This window comes from Passer domesticus, chromosome 2 (assembly GCF_036417665.1).
Source record: "Passer domesticus isolate bPasDom1 chromosome 2, bPasDom1.hap1, whole genome shotgun sequence".
Lineage (NCBI taxonomy): Eukaryota > Metazoa > Chordata > Aves > Passeriformes > Passeridae > Passer > Passer domesticus.
Genome location: NC_087475.1, coordinates 66,948,340 through 66,964,998, shown reverse-complemented (window position 1 = coordinate 66,964,998; position 16,659 = coordinate 66,948,340). Strand labels below are relative to the sequence as shown.

The following is a 16,659-nucleotide window of genomic DNA, read 5'->3' as shown; positions in this document are numbered from 1 at the left end:
GTAGATGGTGTCAAAGAAAGCACATCTCACAGAAGTGCCTCCACAGCACATTATGGACTGCACATCTCCCTAAGAGCAATTTAAAATGAAGAACAACCTTTTCCAACATCCTTTCAAAACTGCACATGGACATTAGCCAGACACAAGACTGAGCTGCAGAGGGTGCATCTGCTCTTCACAGTGCTCATCACTGATGTCTAACCCACAGTAAAGTCATTTGGCCAAAAAAAGCGTGGATGAAACAAGCGCACCAGAAGCCAGATGAACCTTTCCTTCCTCAGTGTCCATGGAAAGAAATATGTCGGATCCAGCCAACACTTTCTCAGTATTTCATTCCAGGGCATGTGATATCTGTAAGTAAGTTATTCTCCAAATGAACTAAAGAAGCCAGTGTTCTCATTTACACTACCTTATCATCTCAGTTGATCTTAGCACCACTATTAATGCACTCCAGTGTACATGATGTCAAAGTATCCCTGAAGGTCTCAGCAGCCAGCCGAAAACCTGGCAGAGTTTTCTAAAGTCTGCAAGTTTTCACTTTCCAGGAAACCTCTTTTCTAACCCACTCCTTCGCTAGGTCCAGTTCCCATTATGGTGCCACGATCTGACCCCTCTGCAGTGGGGTCAGAAGGATGTCGCATTTCCCACGGGCAGATCTACTCGGTGGAATACGGACTTAATATGGGATTTTTTTAAATTTTTTTTTTCCCCAAGGGACTAGCCCCTTTACAGGGATGTATGCTGTGCGACAGCCGCGGGACGGTAAGAGCCAGGTGTTGATGCGGGTTTGTACGATGCCCGGTGCCTTCCGTCTCCTAGCGCCGGTGGTGTGGGGGGCTGGCCCCACTTCCAGGCGAGCGCAGCGCCTCGCCCGGGCTCTAGCACGGACGGTGCGCAGCTCTGAGCGCCCCGGCCGGGCGCTGGGGCTGGGGCTGGGGCAGCGGCCGCCCCGCCCGCCGCGGCCCCGCAGCCCAGCCCGGCAGCGGGGCGGGGGGCACGGGCGAGGGGCGGGCCGGGGGCGGCGCTGCCTCCGCGGGACGGCGGCGGGAGCCGGGAGCCGGGGCCGCGGCTGGAGCCGCGCAGGGGAGCGGGAGCGAGGAGCGGAGCTGCCCCGCGGGGCGGCTGCGGGCGGGAAGGTGCCGCGCTGCCGGAGCATCCCGAGCGGAGCATCCCGAGCCGGAGCATCCCGAGCTGCTTTCAGAAGGAGATCGACACGCCGGGTGTGGGGTGTTTTTTCCTGCCTCTGCCCTAACCCGGCGCGTGTTGTTCGTGCTCTCGGTGCCAGCGGAGCCTCGGCGAGCACGGCTGCCCGCGGCCGAGCGCTGCTGCCCGCACGCTCCCGCAGCGCCGGGGCCGCCCGCTGCCGCTGTCCGGCGCCGAGCGGTGCCGCGCCGGCTCAGGCGGGTCCCGGCGGGTCCCCGGTGGGTTTGGGAAGCTGCTGTGCGCTCTGGAACAGCTCCCGCCGCGCCTCGGCCGTGCTGCTGCTCCGAGGGAGCATCCTTAGCGGTTTGCATGTCCTGTGCCGTAACCAAGGGCATTTGATTTCCACGAGCGTTTAACCGAGGTATGTGTTTTGTGGCCTGCGCTTGATCGTTCACAAACGTCTTTTGGAAAGAACCTGTATTTAGCCTAACTCACTTGGCGGGTTGGCGAGTGCTTGAATTGAACGAACGCTTCTTGGGTTTGGGGAAATTGTTTTCGGCGGAGGCAAGAAGGGGAACGCTCTGGGAGAGCGTGGTGACAGCACGGGGCTGCACAGCTTCTGGAAGGAGGGATGCGGAGAGAAGGGAGGCACGGGCTGGTTTATTTTGCTGAAAGATGCTGCAGCCCAGGGGTGTGATAGCGCAGACCATTGGGTCATCAGTGTGCAAGAAAATTCTTGGCTCAGCGGGCATAAGCACAGGCTGCCGCCCGTGTGCTCTTTCACGATGCTTGCAGAAAGATGACGGGGAAAGCGTTGCTCCCTCTGCAAATAAATTGTAAGATGCCTATCCAATGTAGTGGGAGAAAAGCTGAGCTTATACAGCATAGCATGGGAAAAAAACACCGGATGGATGCACAAAAATATGCCCTTTGCAAGCATTTTATGTCTGCCTGAAATCTTCAGGCTGTTTCAACATCATCTTGCTAGATGCAATAAAGTTTGGAACAGAAATCAAGTGTCGCAAACTCTTCCTAGCCTTGCAAATACTAAGCAGTTAGAGGAAAATTGTGAAAATAGTGGTAAAGGGCTGAGAATTTGCCATGCTAATTAACATTTATATAAGCAAAGACAATTAGGAATGCATACTAGCTATTATTTAATTAATTCTCAGCTAATTTTAGCAGAATGGGAGAAAGACTAATAGGAGAAATGTGTAAAATCTGGACCATATAAGATGCATATAGTGATGGCAGTTTTATTATGATAAGGGATCCAGCTGGAGTGTCATGTCTGTTTTCTTGTGATTTTGCTTTTTACAGTCATTTTGAGCCCATTCTTAACTTTCCTGTGCCTGAACAGACTGAAACAAAAGGCAACCTGAAGCCACCAGCTGCCTTCTCTCTGCTATTATGCTTGTTCCCCTTAGGGATGGTTGCTGGTTGTAGCTGTGTACTGGCTGCCTTCCTTTCCCACCTCTTCCTCAGATGGGGTCACCCCTATCACCCAAGGCAGGGAAAGAAAATGCAGGCATGTCGCCCCTGCCTCCCTCACGTTTCCCCAGCTTTCCCGTGCTCTGGTACACAGGCTGGCCTGCCTGCAGGCTGCTACTTGCCATATCCAGTACGTGTGCTTTGCTGTCAACAGGATAAATGCTGCAGGACCTGGAACTGCTGGGGAAGGGGTCTTGGGCTATTTCAGCATCCAGGCCTAACCTAGTACTACCACCATGTATGTATGTATGTGAATATATTTGGCATAGGAAGTTATTGTCATGGGCATTTTGCTAACCTTTTCAGATGTAAAAGGCTGAACTGGGATAACTCGCCTCTGCCAAGTGTCTTTTTCATAATTGGGTCTTGCTGGTGCAGTGCAAATTGTAAATTGTATTCTGTAAATTCCCTATGTGAGGCAGGAAGCAACAGAGCCTTTCCTTCTTGCACCTCATCTACACAGAAGAGGAATTATCTCAACACCAAGAGTACATTCAGAAGTTGCTGAAAAATCCGATGTTTCTGATAGGTCTGAGACTTGGAATCTAAATACTAAAAAGTCAGTATATTTTCACTTCTGCCTCCTGCGCTCTTTTGCAAGCAGTCCTCCCCCTGTGTCTTCATGACTGCGGTTGCCTCCTTTTCCTGGCTTGCACAGAGGAAATCCTGTTACGACATGGTCGATCCATGGCGCTGCTGCAAAACCCCCTCTTAGCCTGCCACCTCGTCTGCATCTCCCCTCTTTGTCAGTCCTTCTGCTGCTCCCTCTTTCCCCCTGCATCTGACATGTCAGTCTGAGGCTTCAAGTGTCCTTGACAGTCACCCTGTCCATGAGGTACCAAGTCTCCTGTTTTTCTCAGGAGGTACTCCTGGGCCTTGATCAGCCTGTGCTCTCAGCATCTTTCTCCCTCAAGTCATCATCTGCATTTCTCCCAGCTCCGCCTTGTGCTTACTTGTAACTTCATATAGGCACTTTGTCCATCATTCCTTTAACTTCCTTGATATGTCCCAGCACATTTGCTTTCGTTTGATGCCTTCAGCAGCTTTCTGGTGAGATGCTAAGATGAGCCCTTGCCTGGTCTATCATCCCTGCCACTGGAATTTCACTTGCTCTGGATTGGAGCACAACAGTGGCCTCTAAAGCTAGGACATCTGAGAGGCAGTTGTTGAACAGATCACTCTATCAGGCACCAGCAGAAACTCTCTTTCCATAGCCTACAGATCCTCACTTGCTCTTTTTTGGCATTTCAGGTGCAACCCTGCCCCCTTATGCTTGCACAGCACAGCGTGGCTCGCTGCATCTCCCTTTGCCGTCATGTTTCTCTTTGCCTGAGTTGTTGCAGGCTGTTTTGCAAACAGGGACTATATGTGAATATTAGGCACACAAATATGCCATGGTTTGTTCATCAGGGGAGGGCATGCATACAGCCTGCGTTGGTAAAATAAGGAACGGTGAGGATAGAGATCTTCTGTTACAACAGTGAGGGGAAACAGAGAACCAAAGGAGAAGAGTGTTTTCTTACTTTTGTTAGTAAAGCATAAGATACCCAAGTCAGGAAGCAGAGTTACAGTGAATGGAGTTACTGTGATAGCACATCTGTGCCTAAACTCATTTGACATTTAAGTGTACAGACATTTAAGTGTAGTCGATACTGAATCTGCATTTTTTTGGAGAGAAAAAAAAATCTGAGAATCATGCATTAACAAAAATTTCTGTTGAACCAAGTGTAAAAAATTGTATCCTAGCTTTACATTGTGATGAGGTTCCTAAGAAGGTCGAAATGAAATCTGTTTGACATTTTTTGGTGTGATATGGATTTATAAAATTTGTGATATATAAAATGTGTGATTTATACCTGTTGTTTTTATAAAATACATTGAAATCAGCATATCAGCTGAATTTTGCAATAGAAGGGTGTTTTCTTAGTGTTCTGGACTCTGCTTCCTGGGTCACATCCTCGCTAGTTAAGGACCAATAACCCCATTGACTAGCAAAGTGAACTTTGCTTTTACTGCTCAGCAAAGCTCCTTGCTGTAGTCTGCCCAGAATTCTCCCGAGACAGGAGTGGATGTGCCCACATGGAGTGATGGAGATGAGGGCTCTCAGCTACACTCGTGTGTGCAGCCACGTCATCAGCATCAGGCAGGAGGATGTGCTGCAGTACTGGCAGAGACAACAGAGAGCTTAAGTTGAGAGTAGAGAGCTTAAGAGCATCCAGTTCCAGATTTAGCCACACTTTGTCCTAAAACTGCATTCCTTGTAGATTAAGGGGATGGGTGTGATACTTTTGAGGAGTTTTTCCCTGTCTACCTGGAAGTAACCCTGAGGGTCTAAGCATGAGCGTGATGGAAAATGAAAGCAAGTTCTGATAACAAGGACTGCTTGCCCCGGAGCTTGGTATTTTATCTGGTATGTTTTGGTCTGAATAAACAGTGTGCAGGAGCTGAAGCACTGCCCCATGAGAAGTGTGGTGGTTTCAGGAAGGGCAAACACAGTGCACAGCCCTCCACTGCACTGGCCACTTGGTCTCAGTTGTGGAGTCCAGTGATGTTCTTCCTGTGTCAAATAAAAGAGGTAGTTATTGGGAGCCCATTTAAGAGTCAGGCATGAAGTGGCAAAGCTTAATTAACTTTTTTTTATTCTGAGATTAATTACAACACCACTATGCCACACAGACGTATGCTGGATGGAGACTCCTGAGAGGCTTATCAGTTGGTGGGATGCTCTACACAGCCTTCAGAAAGAAGGGTAGAAGGAATGGAAGACTCAACCACGAAAGAAGGCAACAAGGCAGAAGCAGTTGAAATACTTTCATATACTTGTTCCATTGAGGAAAGTGGGTTTTAATGTAGTTTTCATTTCTCATTAAGCAGCCATTCCACACTACACTAAATTTTCTGTTCAAACAAGACTTCCAAATCAGATTTTGCAAGAAATCAAACAAGAAGTCATTAGACGAAATGCAGCAGTTAAGGATTCCTGACACTTGCTGGTTTCTTCTCTTCCCTGGCTAACCTTGCCCTGGACCTCCTTTCCTGCTGGGCTCCCAGGATCTGTCACTTTGACAGTGACACCTTATGGCTGTTTTTGACTGTAGAAGTCAATTACCAAGATTTAAAGCTGTTATGGGCAACCAAATGGCTGTGTGAACCTTCATGTCTTCTCTGCCTGATCACCCACTGTCACTAAACTTTAGGAGCTCAGATCTGTTTGAGGTTTCTGCCTGGGTTGAATTTGGCTGAGAGTGGCAACAAAAGTTATTCAGAGTGGCAATAAGGGGAATAGATTTGGGACTGAACACGAAGAAATCAAATACAACCCATCCCTACGGTCAGCAAAGAGTAGGCTGTTGAGTTTTGGGTGGGTTTTTTTCAGCAACCTGTATTTTTCCACAAGAAATTTTCAAAACAGAAATAAATATTTTTAACAAACCAGCACAGGAAGGAGACTGATTTCCTTGGTGACCATATCATTTGGATGAGATTCAAGCTGATGGTCTCATAGGATGCTAGATCAGGAGGGCCCCATTTCTATATCTAAGGTCTCAGAGGCACAGCAGTGAGACTCCTTACCCCTCTCCACATCCTGAGAGATACAGGGAACAGATAGATCCCTACTCCTTGCATGTCTTACTGGCACAGTGAATGAATACACTGTTTGGGCCAAATCCTTCTGTAGGCTACTACTGCAGCTGAAATAGTAAAAATAGCTGTGAGGGGCCTTAGAGTGGTGCAAGAGGATGAAGGACTGTGGGATACAACTGTGTATGGCAAGGGGTCTTCTGAAGATAAGCTTGTTGATGTTCTGGTCCAAGTATTTCTCTGTTCTTCAAAGATAATTAAAAGCTCTGTCCTCCCTGCCTCACTGTGTACACTTACCATTTGAATATGGATGCCCGCACTTAGGAAGCTTTGAGGATGTCCTTGTGTTTTTCACTTCATGTTTAATCAGCCCAAGATTTGGTAGGCTCTGGTCCCCTTGCCTTGCTGGAGATTGTGACACTGTTGTATTGAATGAGGGGCTAAATGGGCTAAAGTAGTGCTCTGTGTATCTGGGGAGAGATGGACTAACAAAGATTCTACCAAGAAAAAAAGAGCAAAATACTTTGTGTATGCCTTGGTTGAAGATACAGTCCTGTTGCAGAGATCTATGCCTCTTTCCCCCAGGAAAGAAGAAAGGGGAGGAAAAGGATCTCTGCTATGAGCCAACAAAACTGAGGGGCATAGGGTAGAGCTCTTGGCCATGTGAGGCATATTTGCCAGAGAAAATGCATACAGGGGCTGCTGTACCCCCTCTCCATCCTGTACCACACCTGCCTCAGCCTCAGAAGCAGTTGTGGGTGAGGTGACAAGGGTGCACACCCTCACATCCCGTGCATATGCTGGGTCCATCTCTGGGGCAGCTGACTTTGAGGTCCACCTACAGCCTCCTACCTGTTTGTCACAAAGAGATGGTCTGGAAGCTGTCCGACTCCCTTTGGTGGAACATTAGTATAGTCAGTGTTATCAAAACATTTGGATTTCAACAACACTGTCTTTTAACAGCTGCACTAGACAATTTTCTTTATTGAGCTTGGAGAGGCTTAAACCAAAAGTGATTCAGTGACTGAAGGGATGAAAGCAGCACAACAATGCATCAACATCCATCCCCAGAGATCTGCTTCTCTAACACAGTCAAACCAAATGTGCTGAAGGGGCAGAGCTCTAAGATGTACAATGATTGTGAAAGTGTCTTTTGTCTCCCAAAGGGCAAAATCTGTTTGAGTGTGGCTCATCTTTTGCTTTAATCTGTATCATTTGGGATTGTTTCTTCACACACAAGAAATTTAATTTACTTTATTAAAAACAATTCAGGGGCTATGTTTTAATTTTTGGTATTGAATGCATGTAGCACACAAAATTCTTCTAGCTATTCCTGTGCACATAACATATTCAGATTGGATATTTCAAGTGTGAAAACTTAAACTGCAGATAGTCAGAAATAAAGAGGATGAATAAATAATAGTGTGTAATCCAAAAGACCTGATTCCTGGCAGAAGTCTTCAGGGTATAATGTGAAATGAATTGGAGAGCAGATACAGTGCTCTAGTGCTTAAAAAAGTGCCAGGGGACAAATATCTGTCTTGGTCCTGGAGCACACTGCAGAACAAGAGAAAGGTGTTATCAAAGCCTGTCTGTAAAGCAGAGTTCAGGATCATGGTTCTGATGTTGTACATGCCGTGCTGTAACTGGGCAGCAGAACGATGTTGTTAGCAGGAATAAAACACAAGCCACGATTCCAGTTGGTTTGGGTTTTTTTCCTGAAATTTCTGCCAGTAAGAGCAGTCAAAATTCAGCACTTGTCCTTCCTTTATTTTATTATTATTGTAGTTATTACTAAACTTTTCCACTTTTATTTGCTTTTCTATAGGGACTTTTCTCAGCATGCAGTCCCTTTAGATTTGGACGTGATCACCAACCGCATCCTCTGCATTGGACATTTGGCTTCTATTTCCATATCTTCCTGCTTGTAAGTATTTTATTCTTTCTCCTTGCTCATTTTTCTTTTACTTTTAAAGACCAGATTTAACTCACGGGTCCTGGGTCTGATCCCAGGTCACAATGTCTTTGATTTACATTGATATAAATGACTCTATAATCCACAGATCCATGGGAAATGTAAATTAGAGAATCATTGGAGCCTATCTGAATTAATCTAAGTATCCTTATGGCTCAGAGGGTTTCCTTTTTAGAGCCCCACACAAACCCCCAAACAAAATATAACTTGATTTTAACCTGCAACCAAGCCATCTGGGCACTTGTCTTCTTAGATTTTCAAAGACATAAATTTAAATCATATTAAATCATAATTAAAAAATGAAATTAGATCATAAATTAAAAGGAAAACTTTGCTTGTGGCAGGAAATAGTTTTTCTTTTCCTTCTGCGCTCTATTTTATTGAGTCAGTTGGCAATTGATCCTGTTTCCCAGGCAGAGTGGAAAAGGGATTCTCTGCTCCTGGAAGGTCCATCTGTAACAGAAAAAAGAAGCATCCTACTTACTTGTGGTCTTTAATTGCCAAAGGCATGTATCCAATAAGAAGTATTAAGGATCATATTCTTGTTAAACTGCAAACTAGAAGTCATTCTTTGCCTTTCCTACCTACATTTTCAATGGAAAAAAATGTTGTTCACATTTTTTTTTCTGTCTAGAGCTACTGTCTTATTTAGTTGCATGATGTCAAACTGCTACACTTTTCCAGTCTAGAGCATATTGCCTTTCAAGGCTAAAGTGTTCCTGGTAGATAAAATTCCTTCAGCCCTTTAGTATGAGTATGAAAACATATCTTTATTGACATTAAGTATTTTGTGTTACATGTTTGCTGGAAGGGAAATATCGGTAACCTAGGAAGGAAATAAATGTAGAAAAACAAGAGTGGGAAGATGAAAGAACTAAACCAGGAGCTCCCTGGCCTTCATACATATATCAATCTAGTGAAGACTTGCTGCCAGCTTTTGGGACCAATCACTGTGATAGCAGAACTTGGGGAGAAGCAACACAGAGTTACAACAGAGAGGACCTCTCTGTTGTAACCATTTGAAAAGCAAATTAAGGTCTCATCTCTTAGGAGATGTTTACAATAAGGGCTTTCTATGATACCTTCTACCTGTAAAGAAACAGTTCACAGAAGATTGTGACAAAAGTGTTAGTTTATGTAATATACAAACACTGGTTTTCTTTGAAGTCAATTTGTCTCTCTGCTTAAACATTTTGAAAACACTGAAACAACCAAGATATTTCTCAGCTTGCAGTCACAAAAATACAGGAAGAGCTAAGAAAACTAAGTGCTTTTTTGTGGCTGATAAACTCACAAGAAATTGAGTCTACCAGACTTATCTTTGCTGCCTGTTCCTCAATTTTTAGGGTTTCAGTGGTGTGAGTGCAGGCCATTAAATTATATATGACTGAGCCTGTAGAAGCAGAGTTGTTGCACCAAGATATATGAAGAAATACAATACAGGCAGTAAAGCATTTACGACATTGGGACTATGAAAAAGCTCTCTTCATGCCATCCTGCAGAGTGTTGCAGTCTCATTTAATATTCACTTTAGTCTGAACTGGGAGATGGCTACTGTCTTAGCAATGCTAAGGATTGAATTACATATGTTACATATAATTTGGCACTCAGGGCATATGCTAATTGTGAGGCCTCTGCTCCTGACCACATTTGCATTTCCTTACAAAATGGATTTTCTAGCAGATACCATCAGATATGCAATAGTGGCTAGCTTTGGCGTGGCTGCTCAGGCGTGGAACTGCTGGTACCTGCACAGTGATACATAGTGATGCCTTGCCTGATCCCTCACATGCTCAGTTTGTCCTTCTTCTGGTGAATGCCACCTTGCCCATCTCCTACTTACCACAAGATGAAAGGAAATATTGAAAACTCCAACTGAGCCTGCCTACAGTATCTGCCAAGTTGGCTTACCCGTGGAGTAAGAGTGGTTATCCTCACCTGTGAAAGATATTTATACCAAGGACCTGAATGAAGAAACAATGCACAGCTGGGAGAATATAGCTAAACAGTGGCGCTGGTTGAAAAGCCAGGATATACAAATGACATCATATATCTAGGAGAGCCTTTTCTTTTCTGCAACACTCATATTTGAGGACCAGAGTAGCAGAACAAGGTTTTGCTCTCTTTTACATCTAAAACCAGCGGAGTGTAGAGGTAGGTAGAGTCTGTACCTTTTGGGACCAGTGAATTGTTTTACTGAAATGTGTGAATCTTCTAGGCAGGTTGTCCATCAGAGCAGCAAGGCTGTGTAACAAAGGAGCAATAACAGCAGGAAAATTCAGCCATAGCCAGAAAGGCAGAGTATGATCTGGGGCTTTCAGCAGATTTACAACAGTGAGGCTGGACTGGAGGACTCAGGAAGCCTCCTCAAATCACACAGCCCTATCCTGGCATTGCAGAGGTGCTTCCGACAAAATACTCTAGATCCAGCTACACCACAAAACCTGAGTCCCCCTGCAGACAGGTGCCAGTTCTGCTTTCCCAGGAGTTTTCAAGAGTGGTGAGTTGGAAAGCTGCCTCCTGTCAGACAGAGTTGTCCATCTGCATCATTCAGGAACAATACTTGCAAATCATTATTGCCTTAAACCAACTCAACTTTCCAAAAACAGATGAGGGAAAGGCAGAGACCACCACAGAATGTGAAAACTTTGCCTCCATCGTTCATTTCCTGGGTCAGTTTACAGCTCTCAGAAAGACAACAGGTTTATTGCAGTTTACCAGCTTTGCCATTATGCTTTGATGTCAGTGGCAAAATTCCCAAATGTTTTTGGGGACTAGGTATGGGCTAAATGTTTTGATGTTGTTGTATTTAGTTTTCAGAAATGCAAAAAACACCAAATTACCTAACAAGAAGGTAATTGGGTAAAAGCCTAATTACCTAACCTGACTCTCTGGGGATTATTTCTTCAGGAGGATCAGGGTAAGAGAGACAAACAGTTCATGGCATTTACCTTCTTCTCCAAGCAGAAGCAGGAACTTGAGCTGAAGTTGTAGCTTTGGTGCACTGAATAAATCTACTCATGGCTCCATTTGGAATCAGAGTTTACAGTGTCTCTGATCTCACTACAAAATACTCATTTAAAGATAGCCTGGGTGATGTTGTAAGACCTATAAAAGTTCTGATTTAGCAAAACACATCTCTGTTTAACTGAGGTTCTGATTAGTTGTATTTAATACTATAAATTTTCCACTAACTTCAAAAAAAGTCTGAAAAAAAGCCAAAGTTATTCCTTGTACCAGGGTCAAGTGCCAGTAGTAAAAGCAGAATGTAGTAGATTTCAAATTTGTGAGAAATTTAAAGGCTTTCAACTTCTGCCATGTTAAAGAATTCATGTGAAGTAATTCCTTAAGTTATTATAGAGCAATTCAATTAATAATGGTTCTAATTTTCATTATGGCACATAATTAAGAATAAACATCTTCTATATCAAAGCCTATCTTTTAAAAAGGATAAATTAGCTATAACACACTTAACTATTTCCAGAACATGAAATGAACGCATATTGTTCCATTAGTTAATTTTATATCACCAAATTAAAGACAGTTCAAAAGAAGTATAATCTCATAAGGATCTCTCTTTGTTCAGTCTGTTGTGATTTATTTCAGGAGGTACAACAAATACAGTTTCCTATGGAGCTAAATACTATTAGGCTGATAAAACTATTTTAGTTTAGTATATTTTATGCATCACTATGAGTTATATATCACAATGGTAAGAATATTTTTATCTGATATTTGCAGATGCAGTTTTGTACTCCTGCATATCTTGCAGGCTGTCAGGATGCTTGATTGAGACCACCAAAAGCTCCACTATAAAACAGCAAACACAATAAATAAACAATAAAACAACATCTGGAATGTAACCTTTTGTCCATAGCCCTTAGACAGTCCTTTCATGCCTGCTGGGCTGGCAGGGCTGCCCTTTCCTTGGGATGTAGGGTCAGAAGCTGCCTTACTCCACTGAAACATGCCTACCATTGAGATCTCCATGGCAGAATTACAGCAATGTACATTTCCGTGTTTGAAACCATTGAATACATTTCATAAATAGACAGTAAGAAAGAAAGTCTGGCAGATTTTCTAATTCTGGGTACCTCTGGCAAGACACTATGAAATAAGTAGCTAATGGATTAATTGTCAGCTGTGATGTTGAGTGGCTTTGCTCATCTAGGTTGAGGAGCTTGAGAGTTTCATTACTTGACTAGATTTTTTATCACAAAATAAATTGGATTCCAGTACCTCTGTCCCATATAAAGTACATTTTTGATTGTGCTGTTCTGCAATTAACTCATGGTTGGGAAGAGTCAATCCATTAGGATTTAGTAGGATTTCACGTAATCCCTGCATTTTGGAAAATTGAGATATAAAGATAATTGCTAGTTAATTCTTTAAGAATTGCATCTTTGGGCTAAGAAACATAACTCTTAAGACCTAAATTATATCAGGTGCACATTATCTGCTAGTAAATTAACCTTGCTGCTTTTTTTTTCCTTGCAGTTCTGAAGGATAAAATCTTAAATTGTCCTGGACTTGAGCAGTAAAAGATAAACTCATTCACTGACTGACTTGTCATCTCACCATTATGATGGAAAAATGTTCGCTTAAAATAAACCCTTTTTATGCCACTAAAACTGCCTTCAAACACAAGATTTGTTGTAATTTCTAAAACACAAACCCAGCAATGTCAGAACCCAACCCTTCATCTGGATTTGTGGGAAATATGGAAAATGGGACTTTTCTGGAGCTGTATCCCACATCCCTTTCAACTTCAGTGGATTCATCACCTGGCCGTTTATCCAATGTCTATGTCTATGTTTCTATATTCCTTAGTCTCTTAGCTTTTCTCCTTTTGCTACTGATCATTGCACTTCAGAGGCTGAAAAACATAATTTCTTCCAGTTCCTCCTACCCTGAATACAATAGTGATGCTGGAAGTTCATTCACTAATTTAGAGGTTTGCAGTATTTCTTCCCAGCGCTCTGCTCTCTCAAACCTTTCTTCATGAAAATAAATGAAAGAAAACATACAGGAAATGGAAGAGCTTTGTCTAGTTTCTTGAGGAACTAGTGCATGTAACATTTGCCTTAGAAGACTATTATCAAGAGGTGTTTTTAAAAGTTTCTTTATTTTTTCCCCCTTTCCTTTTCTAGTTTTCATTTCCCTTTTAACTAATTTTCATTTTGGACAGTGGATAATGAATAATACCTGATCATCATTTCTTGCCTGTACTAGTGATGCTCTTTCTCATGCATAGACAGTGTTTGTTAAGAGTATTCCTGCTAAATTGTAATACACTTCTAACTAGATGTGTCATTTTTCTGCTCTAATTGTGACCCATTCCCTGGTCTTGTATCAGCAATATGCTGACTGTATTTCTTTTCCTTTTTTAATTATATAAGGACTTATGGATGAAATCCCTATTGCAAAAGTACAAAAAATCTGCTTAAATTATAAATATTAGGACAACTTAAAGTTGTTGATATATTCCTTTTTTTTTTCTTTTTAGTTTTCACATCTTTTTCAGTGTTTGTTGATGTTTATAAAACATAACTAATTCTTGAAGAATGTTGCTTTTATTTATTTGTACTCCCAGCTCGTTCTGTATAAAGTCGGTATTTCAGTTTTTGAGTCTCTTTGGTTAACTTAGTAAAGCAACTACAGTAACAATGCTCGTGGTTGAATGTGTGGAGTTAATTTTGGACCCCGTTGCATCTCACTATCTCATTTGCCTAATGACATGTTCCTCCAGGGGGCAGCTTTTGCTGCTGAATCATAAATACCACACTACTCCTTTTTGTACTTCACGGATACTGCAGCTTATTCTTATTGGATACCAGGACAAACTAGTGGTTTCTTGTCAAAGACCTGCATTTTACCAATTCAAGTAGCAAGTGAAGAGCTCCTAAACTGTCCTTTAGGGACATGATGTTTGCACTCACGTCAGCAGGGACAGAAATTGCTTGTTCTGGTGAGGACTTTCTGGGCCAGCCTTTGTCCTGTGATTTCAGAAATGTGGGTGGAGGGGGGCACACAGGGATCTGCACAATGGCCAGGAAGACCTGAGCTCTGACCTGCAGGAAGTGCAAGGTCTACCTGCAGAGGGTAGGAAGGGATGGGCAGGACAAATGGCAGTGGCTCTGCCACTTTCCCCATCAGCATAAGGGAATGCCAGTGAGAGGGGAAGAGAAATGGATTCACAATCTCACTCCTCTTTGCCGTGCAGTTTTCTGGGTTATCATTTCCCTTGCTCAAAGTGTAACATGTGACCCCATTTCTGCAGTAAAATAATGAGCAGCTTTGTGAACTGGATCCTGTGGTCAGCTGGGCTTTAAATCAAGCCAAACCTTCAAATTTGTGATTTGGAGTGCCAAGTGTGACCTACTAGAACTACAACCCCAGACTGGTGCAATGCCTTGTTGTCCTTATTGCACTGTGTGAGCACAGCTCTGTCCTGCCATTCAAGCCCATGCAAATTTTGTTCTCATGTCTGAATCTAAGTCACAGGAAAGACCTAAGAAAGGTATGGAATTTGCACTGCCTTTTCTGTTACTGACATAACACAGGTGTAACTCTGGGAGATGGGATTATCTCAGCAGGAGCAGCTGTCCTCCCCTCACATGGCACCACTGCCCAGCAGGCCAAGGAGTTAGGGAACACTTCCCAAACACATTTATATCTCTTGCAGAGCTCTCCATGCATTTGTAAACAAGACAGACTCTGCCATTAGCTACACAGGCTTTAAAATACAAATTTGGAAAGTCTGGTGTAAATATAATCATTCAAAATGCAGCTGCTGTTGCCAAACAATACAGATGATGCTGGAGTTAGTGTTTTCAGATTTTAAAAGTGAACATGCAGTATGGTAAGTGGTAGTGACTTATGGTGGTGATTAGTTCCTTAAAGAGGCCAAAGAACTTGCTGACTAACAAAGAATGTAAGTCTGCAGATTCTCTGAGCCAAACAGGTTTGATGGATATATTTACAGCTTGGAATATTCTATTCATATAGACAAAAGTTTCTTGTATGTCACTTTTCACTGTATTTGACAAACGGTCTTGAAAAAAGAGGTAGTTGTTTAAAAGGGATCGGGAAACATCACTTCTCTTGTGAAAGCTCTTTGAAATCTCAAACCTGTAACAGAATGTATTTGTATGTTGACTGGTAAATAGAAATAAACGAGCTGTAAGTCAAGACAGAGCAACTCTTGGACTATCTTCCCTTACTGACAAAGTTTTAAATTTGTTGCTTCCTTCGCTGCAAATGGAGAAATTTAATCAAAACCTGAGATGAGACCACAGGTCAAGATGAGTGTTTGTTCCCAGCAGTGTGTTTATCCTTGCAGATATATGTGTTTATACTTGCAGAGACTTTTAATATTAAAATACAAAATGTTGAAACCCCATTGGCTCTGTTCAGTGAGCTGTTGTCAAACTTCACCAGAACAGAAAGTATTTTTCCAACTGCAGAAAATAGGAAAGATAACTGAAACCACACATTTGATTTTGCTTTCTAGTTTACTAGATGCTATTATTTTTTTTCCACTCTGCAGTGACACACAGGACTATAGTCATCACAATTTCAGCTGAGTTTCATCTGTTCTCCTCAAGACAGATTTGAATAGAAACAAGTTCCAACAAAATAGCATCAGGAGAAGCCACAGGCAAAAAGCACAATGGCATTTTTGAGGATTGCTAAGTACCAGTTCTAGAAAAAAAGAAAAAGGGAAGAAGAAAATAAATCTACCTGAGAATCTGAGCCTAAGTTAACCTGAGAACACTGGAACAGGCTTCCTAGAGAGGTGGTGGACACCCCAAGCCTGTCAGTGTTTAAAAAGCACTTGGACAATGCTGTTATCAACATGCTTTAGCTTTTGGTCAGCCCCAGAGTGGTCAGACAGTTAGACTAATGATCACTGTAGATACCTTCCAGCTGCAAATATTCTACTATTCTATTCCAACTAGAGTCACAGGGATATTTTTTGCTGTGTCCAATTCTGGGTTCCCAGTAGAAGAGAGAGAGATGTGGAGATACCACACTGAGCCCAGCTCAGGGCTGCTGAGATGATTAAGAGCTTGGAGCATCTCTCACCTGAGGAGAGGCTGAGAGAGCTGGGACTTTTTAGCCTATAGAAGGCTCTGAAGGATCTCATCAATGTGTATAAATACGTTATGGGAAGAAGGAAGAAGAGGGAGCCGGGGCCTTCCCAATGGTGCCCACAACAGGACAAGAGCCCGAACTGAAACACATGACATCAGATAGTTGCAAAGTAGACCTAGAAATCTATAGAAAAAAATATTAATAAAACACGGATGAGGAAAGAACTGAAGGAGTTTCTGGAAAATGCAGAAAAATTATTTTGCTTTAGTTCACCAAATATGGTCCATTCAAGCATATTTCATCATCACCTGCTGAAAGCTATAGCAGCCTCTGTATCTAAGACTCTCTGGCTCTGTTTGTCACCTTAGCCC

At 42.8% G+C, this 16,659-nt stretch overlaps 1 protein-coding gene and 1 long non-coding RNA gene across 2 annotated transcripts in view; one reads left to right on the top strand and one right to left on the bottom strand.

Moving 5' to 3' along the window:
- The first annotated feature begins 947 nt into the window (after window positions 1-947).
- SERTM1 (serine rich and transmembrane domain containing 1) lies at window positions 948-15,388 on the top strand. The gene is made up of 3 exons (XM_064408988.1): window positions 948-1,564; window positions 8,045-8,143; window positions 12,689-15,388. The coding sequence occupies exon 3, from the start codon at window positions 12,873-12,875 to the stop codon at window positions 13,194-13,196; it is 324 nt and encodes a 107-aa protein (XP_064265058.1). The 5' UTR covers window positions 948-1,564; window positions 8,045-8,143; window positions 12,689-12,872; the 3' UTR covers window positions 13,197-15,388.
- Window positions 1,579-16,659, bottom strand: part of LOC135294129 (uncharacterized) — a 19,576-nt gene continuing 4,495 nt past the window's right edge. The window contains exon 3 of the long non-coding RNA XR_010356283.1: window positions 1,579-8,644. This is a non-coding gene — a long non-coding RNA (uncharacterized LOC135294129). The remainder of the gene's footprint in view (window positions 8,645-16,659) is intronic.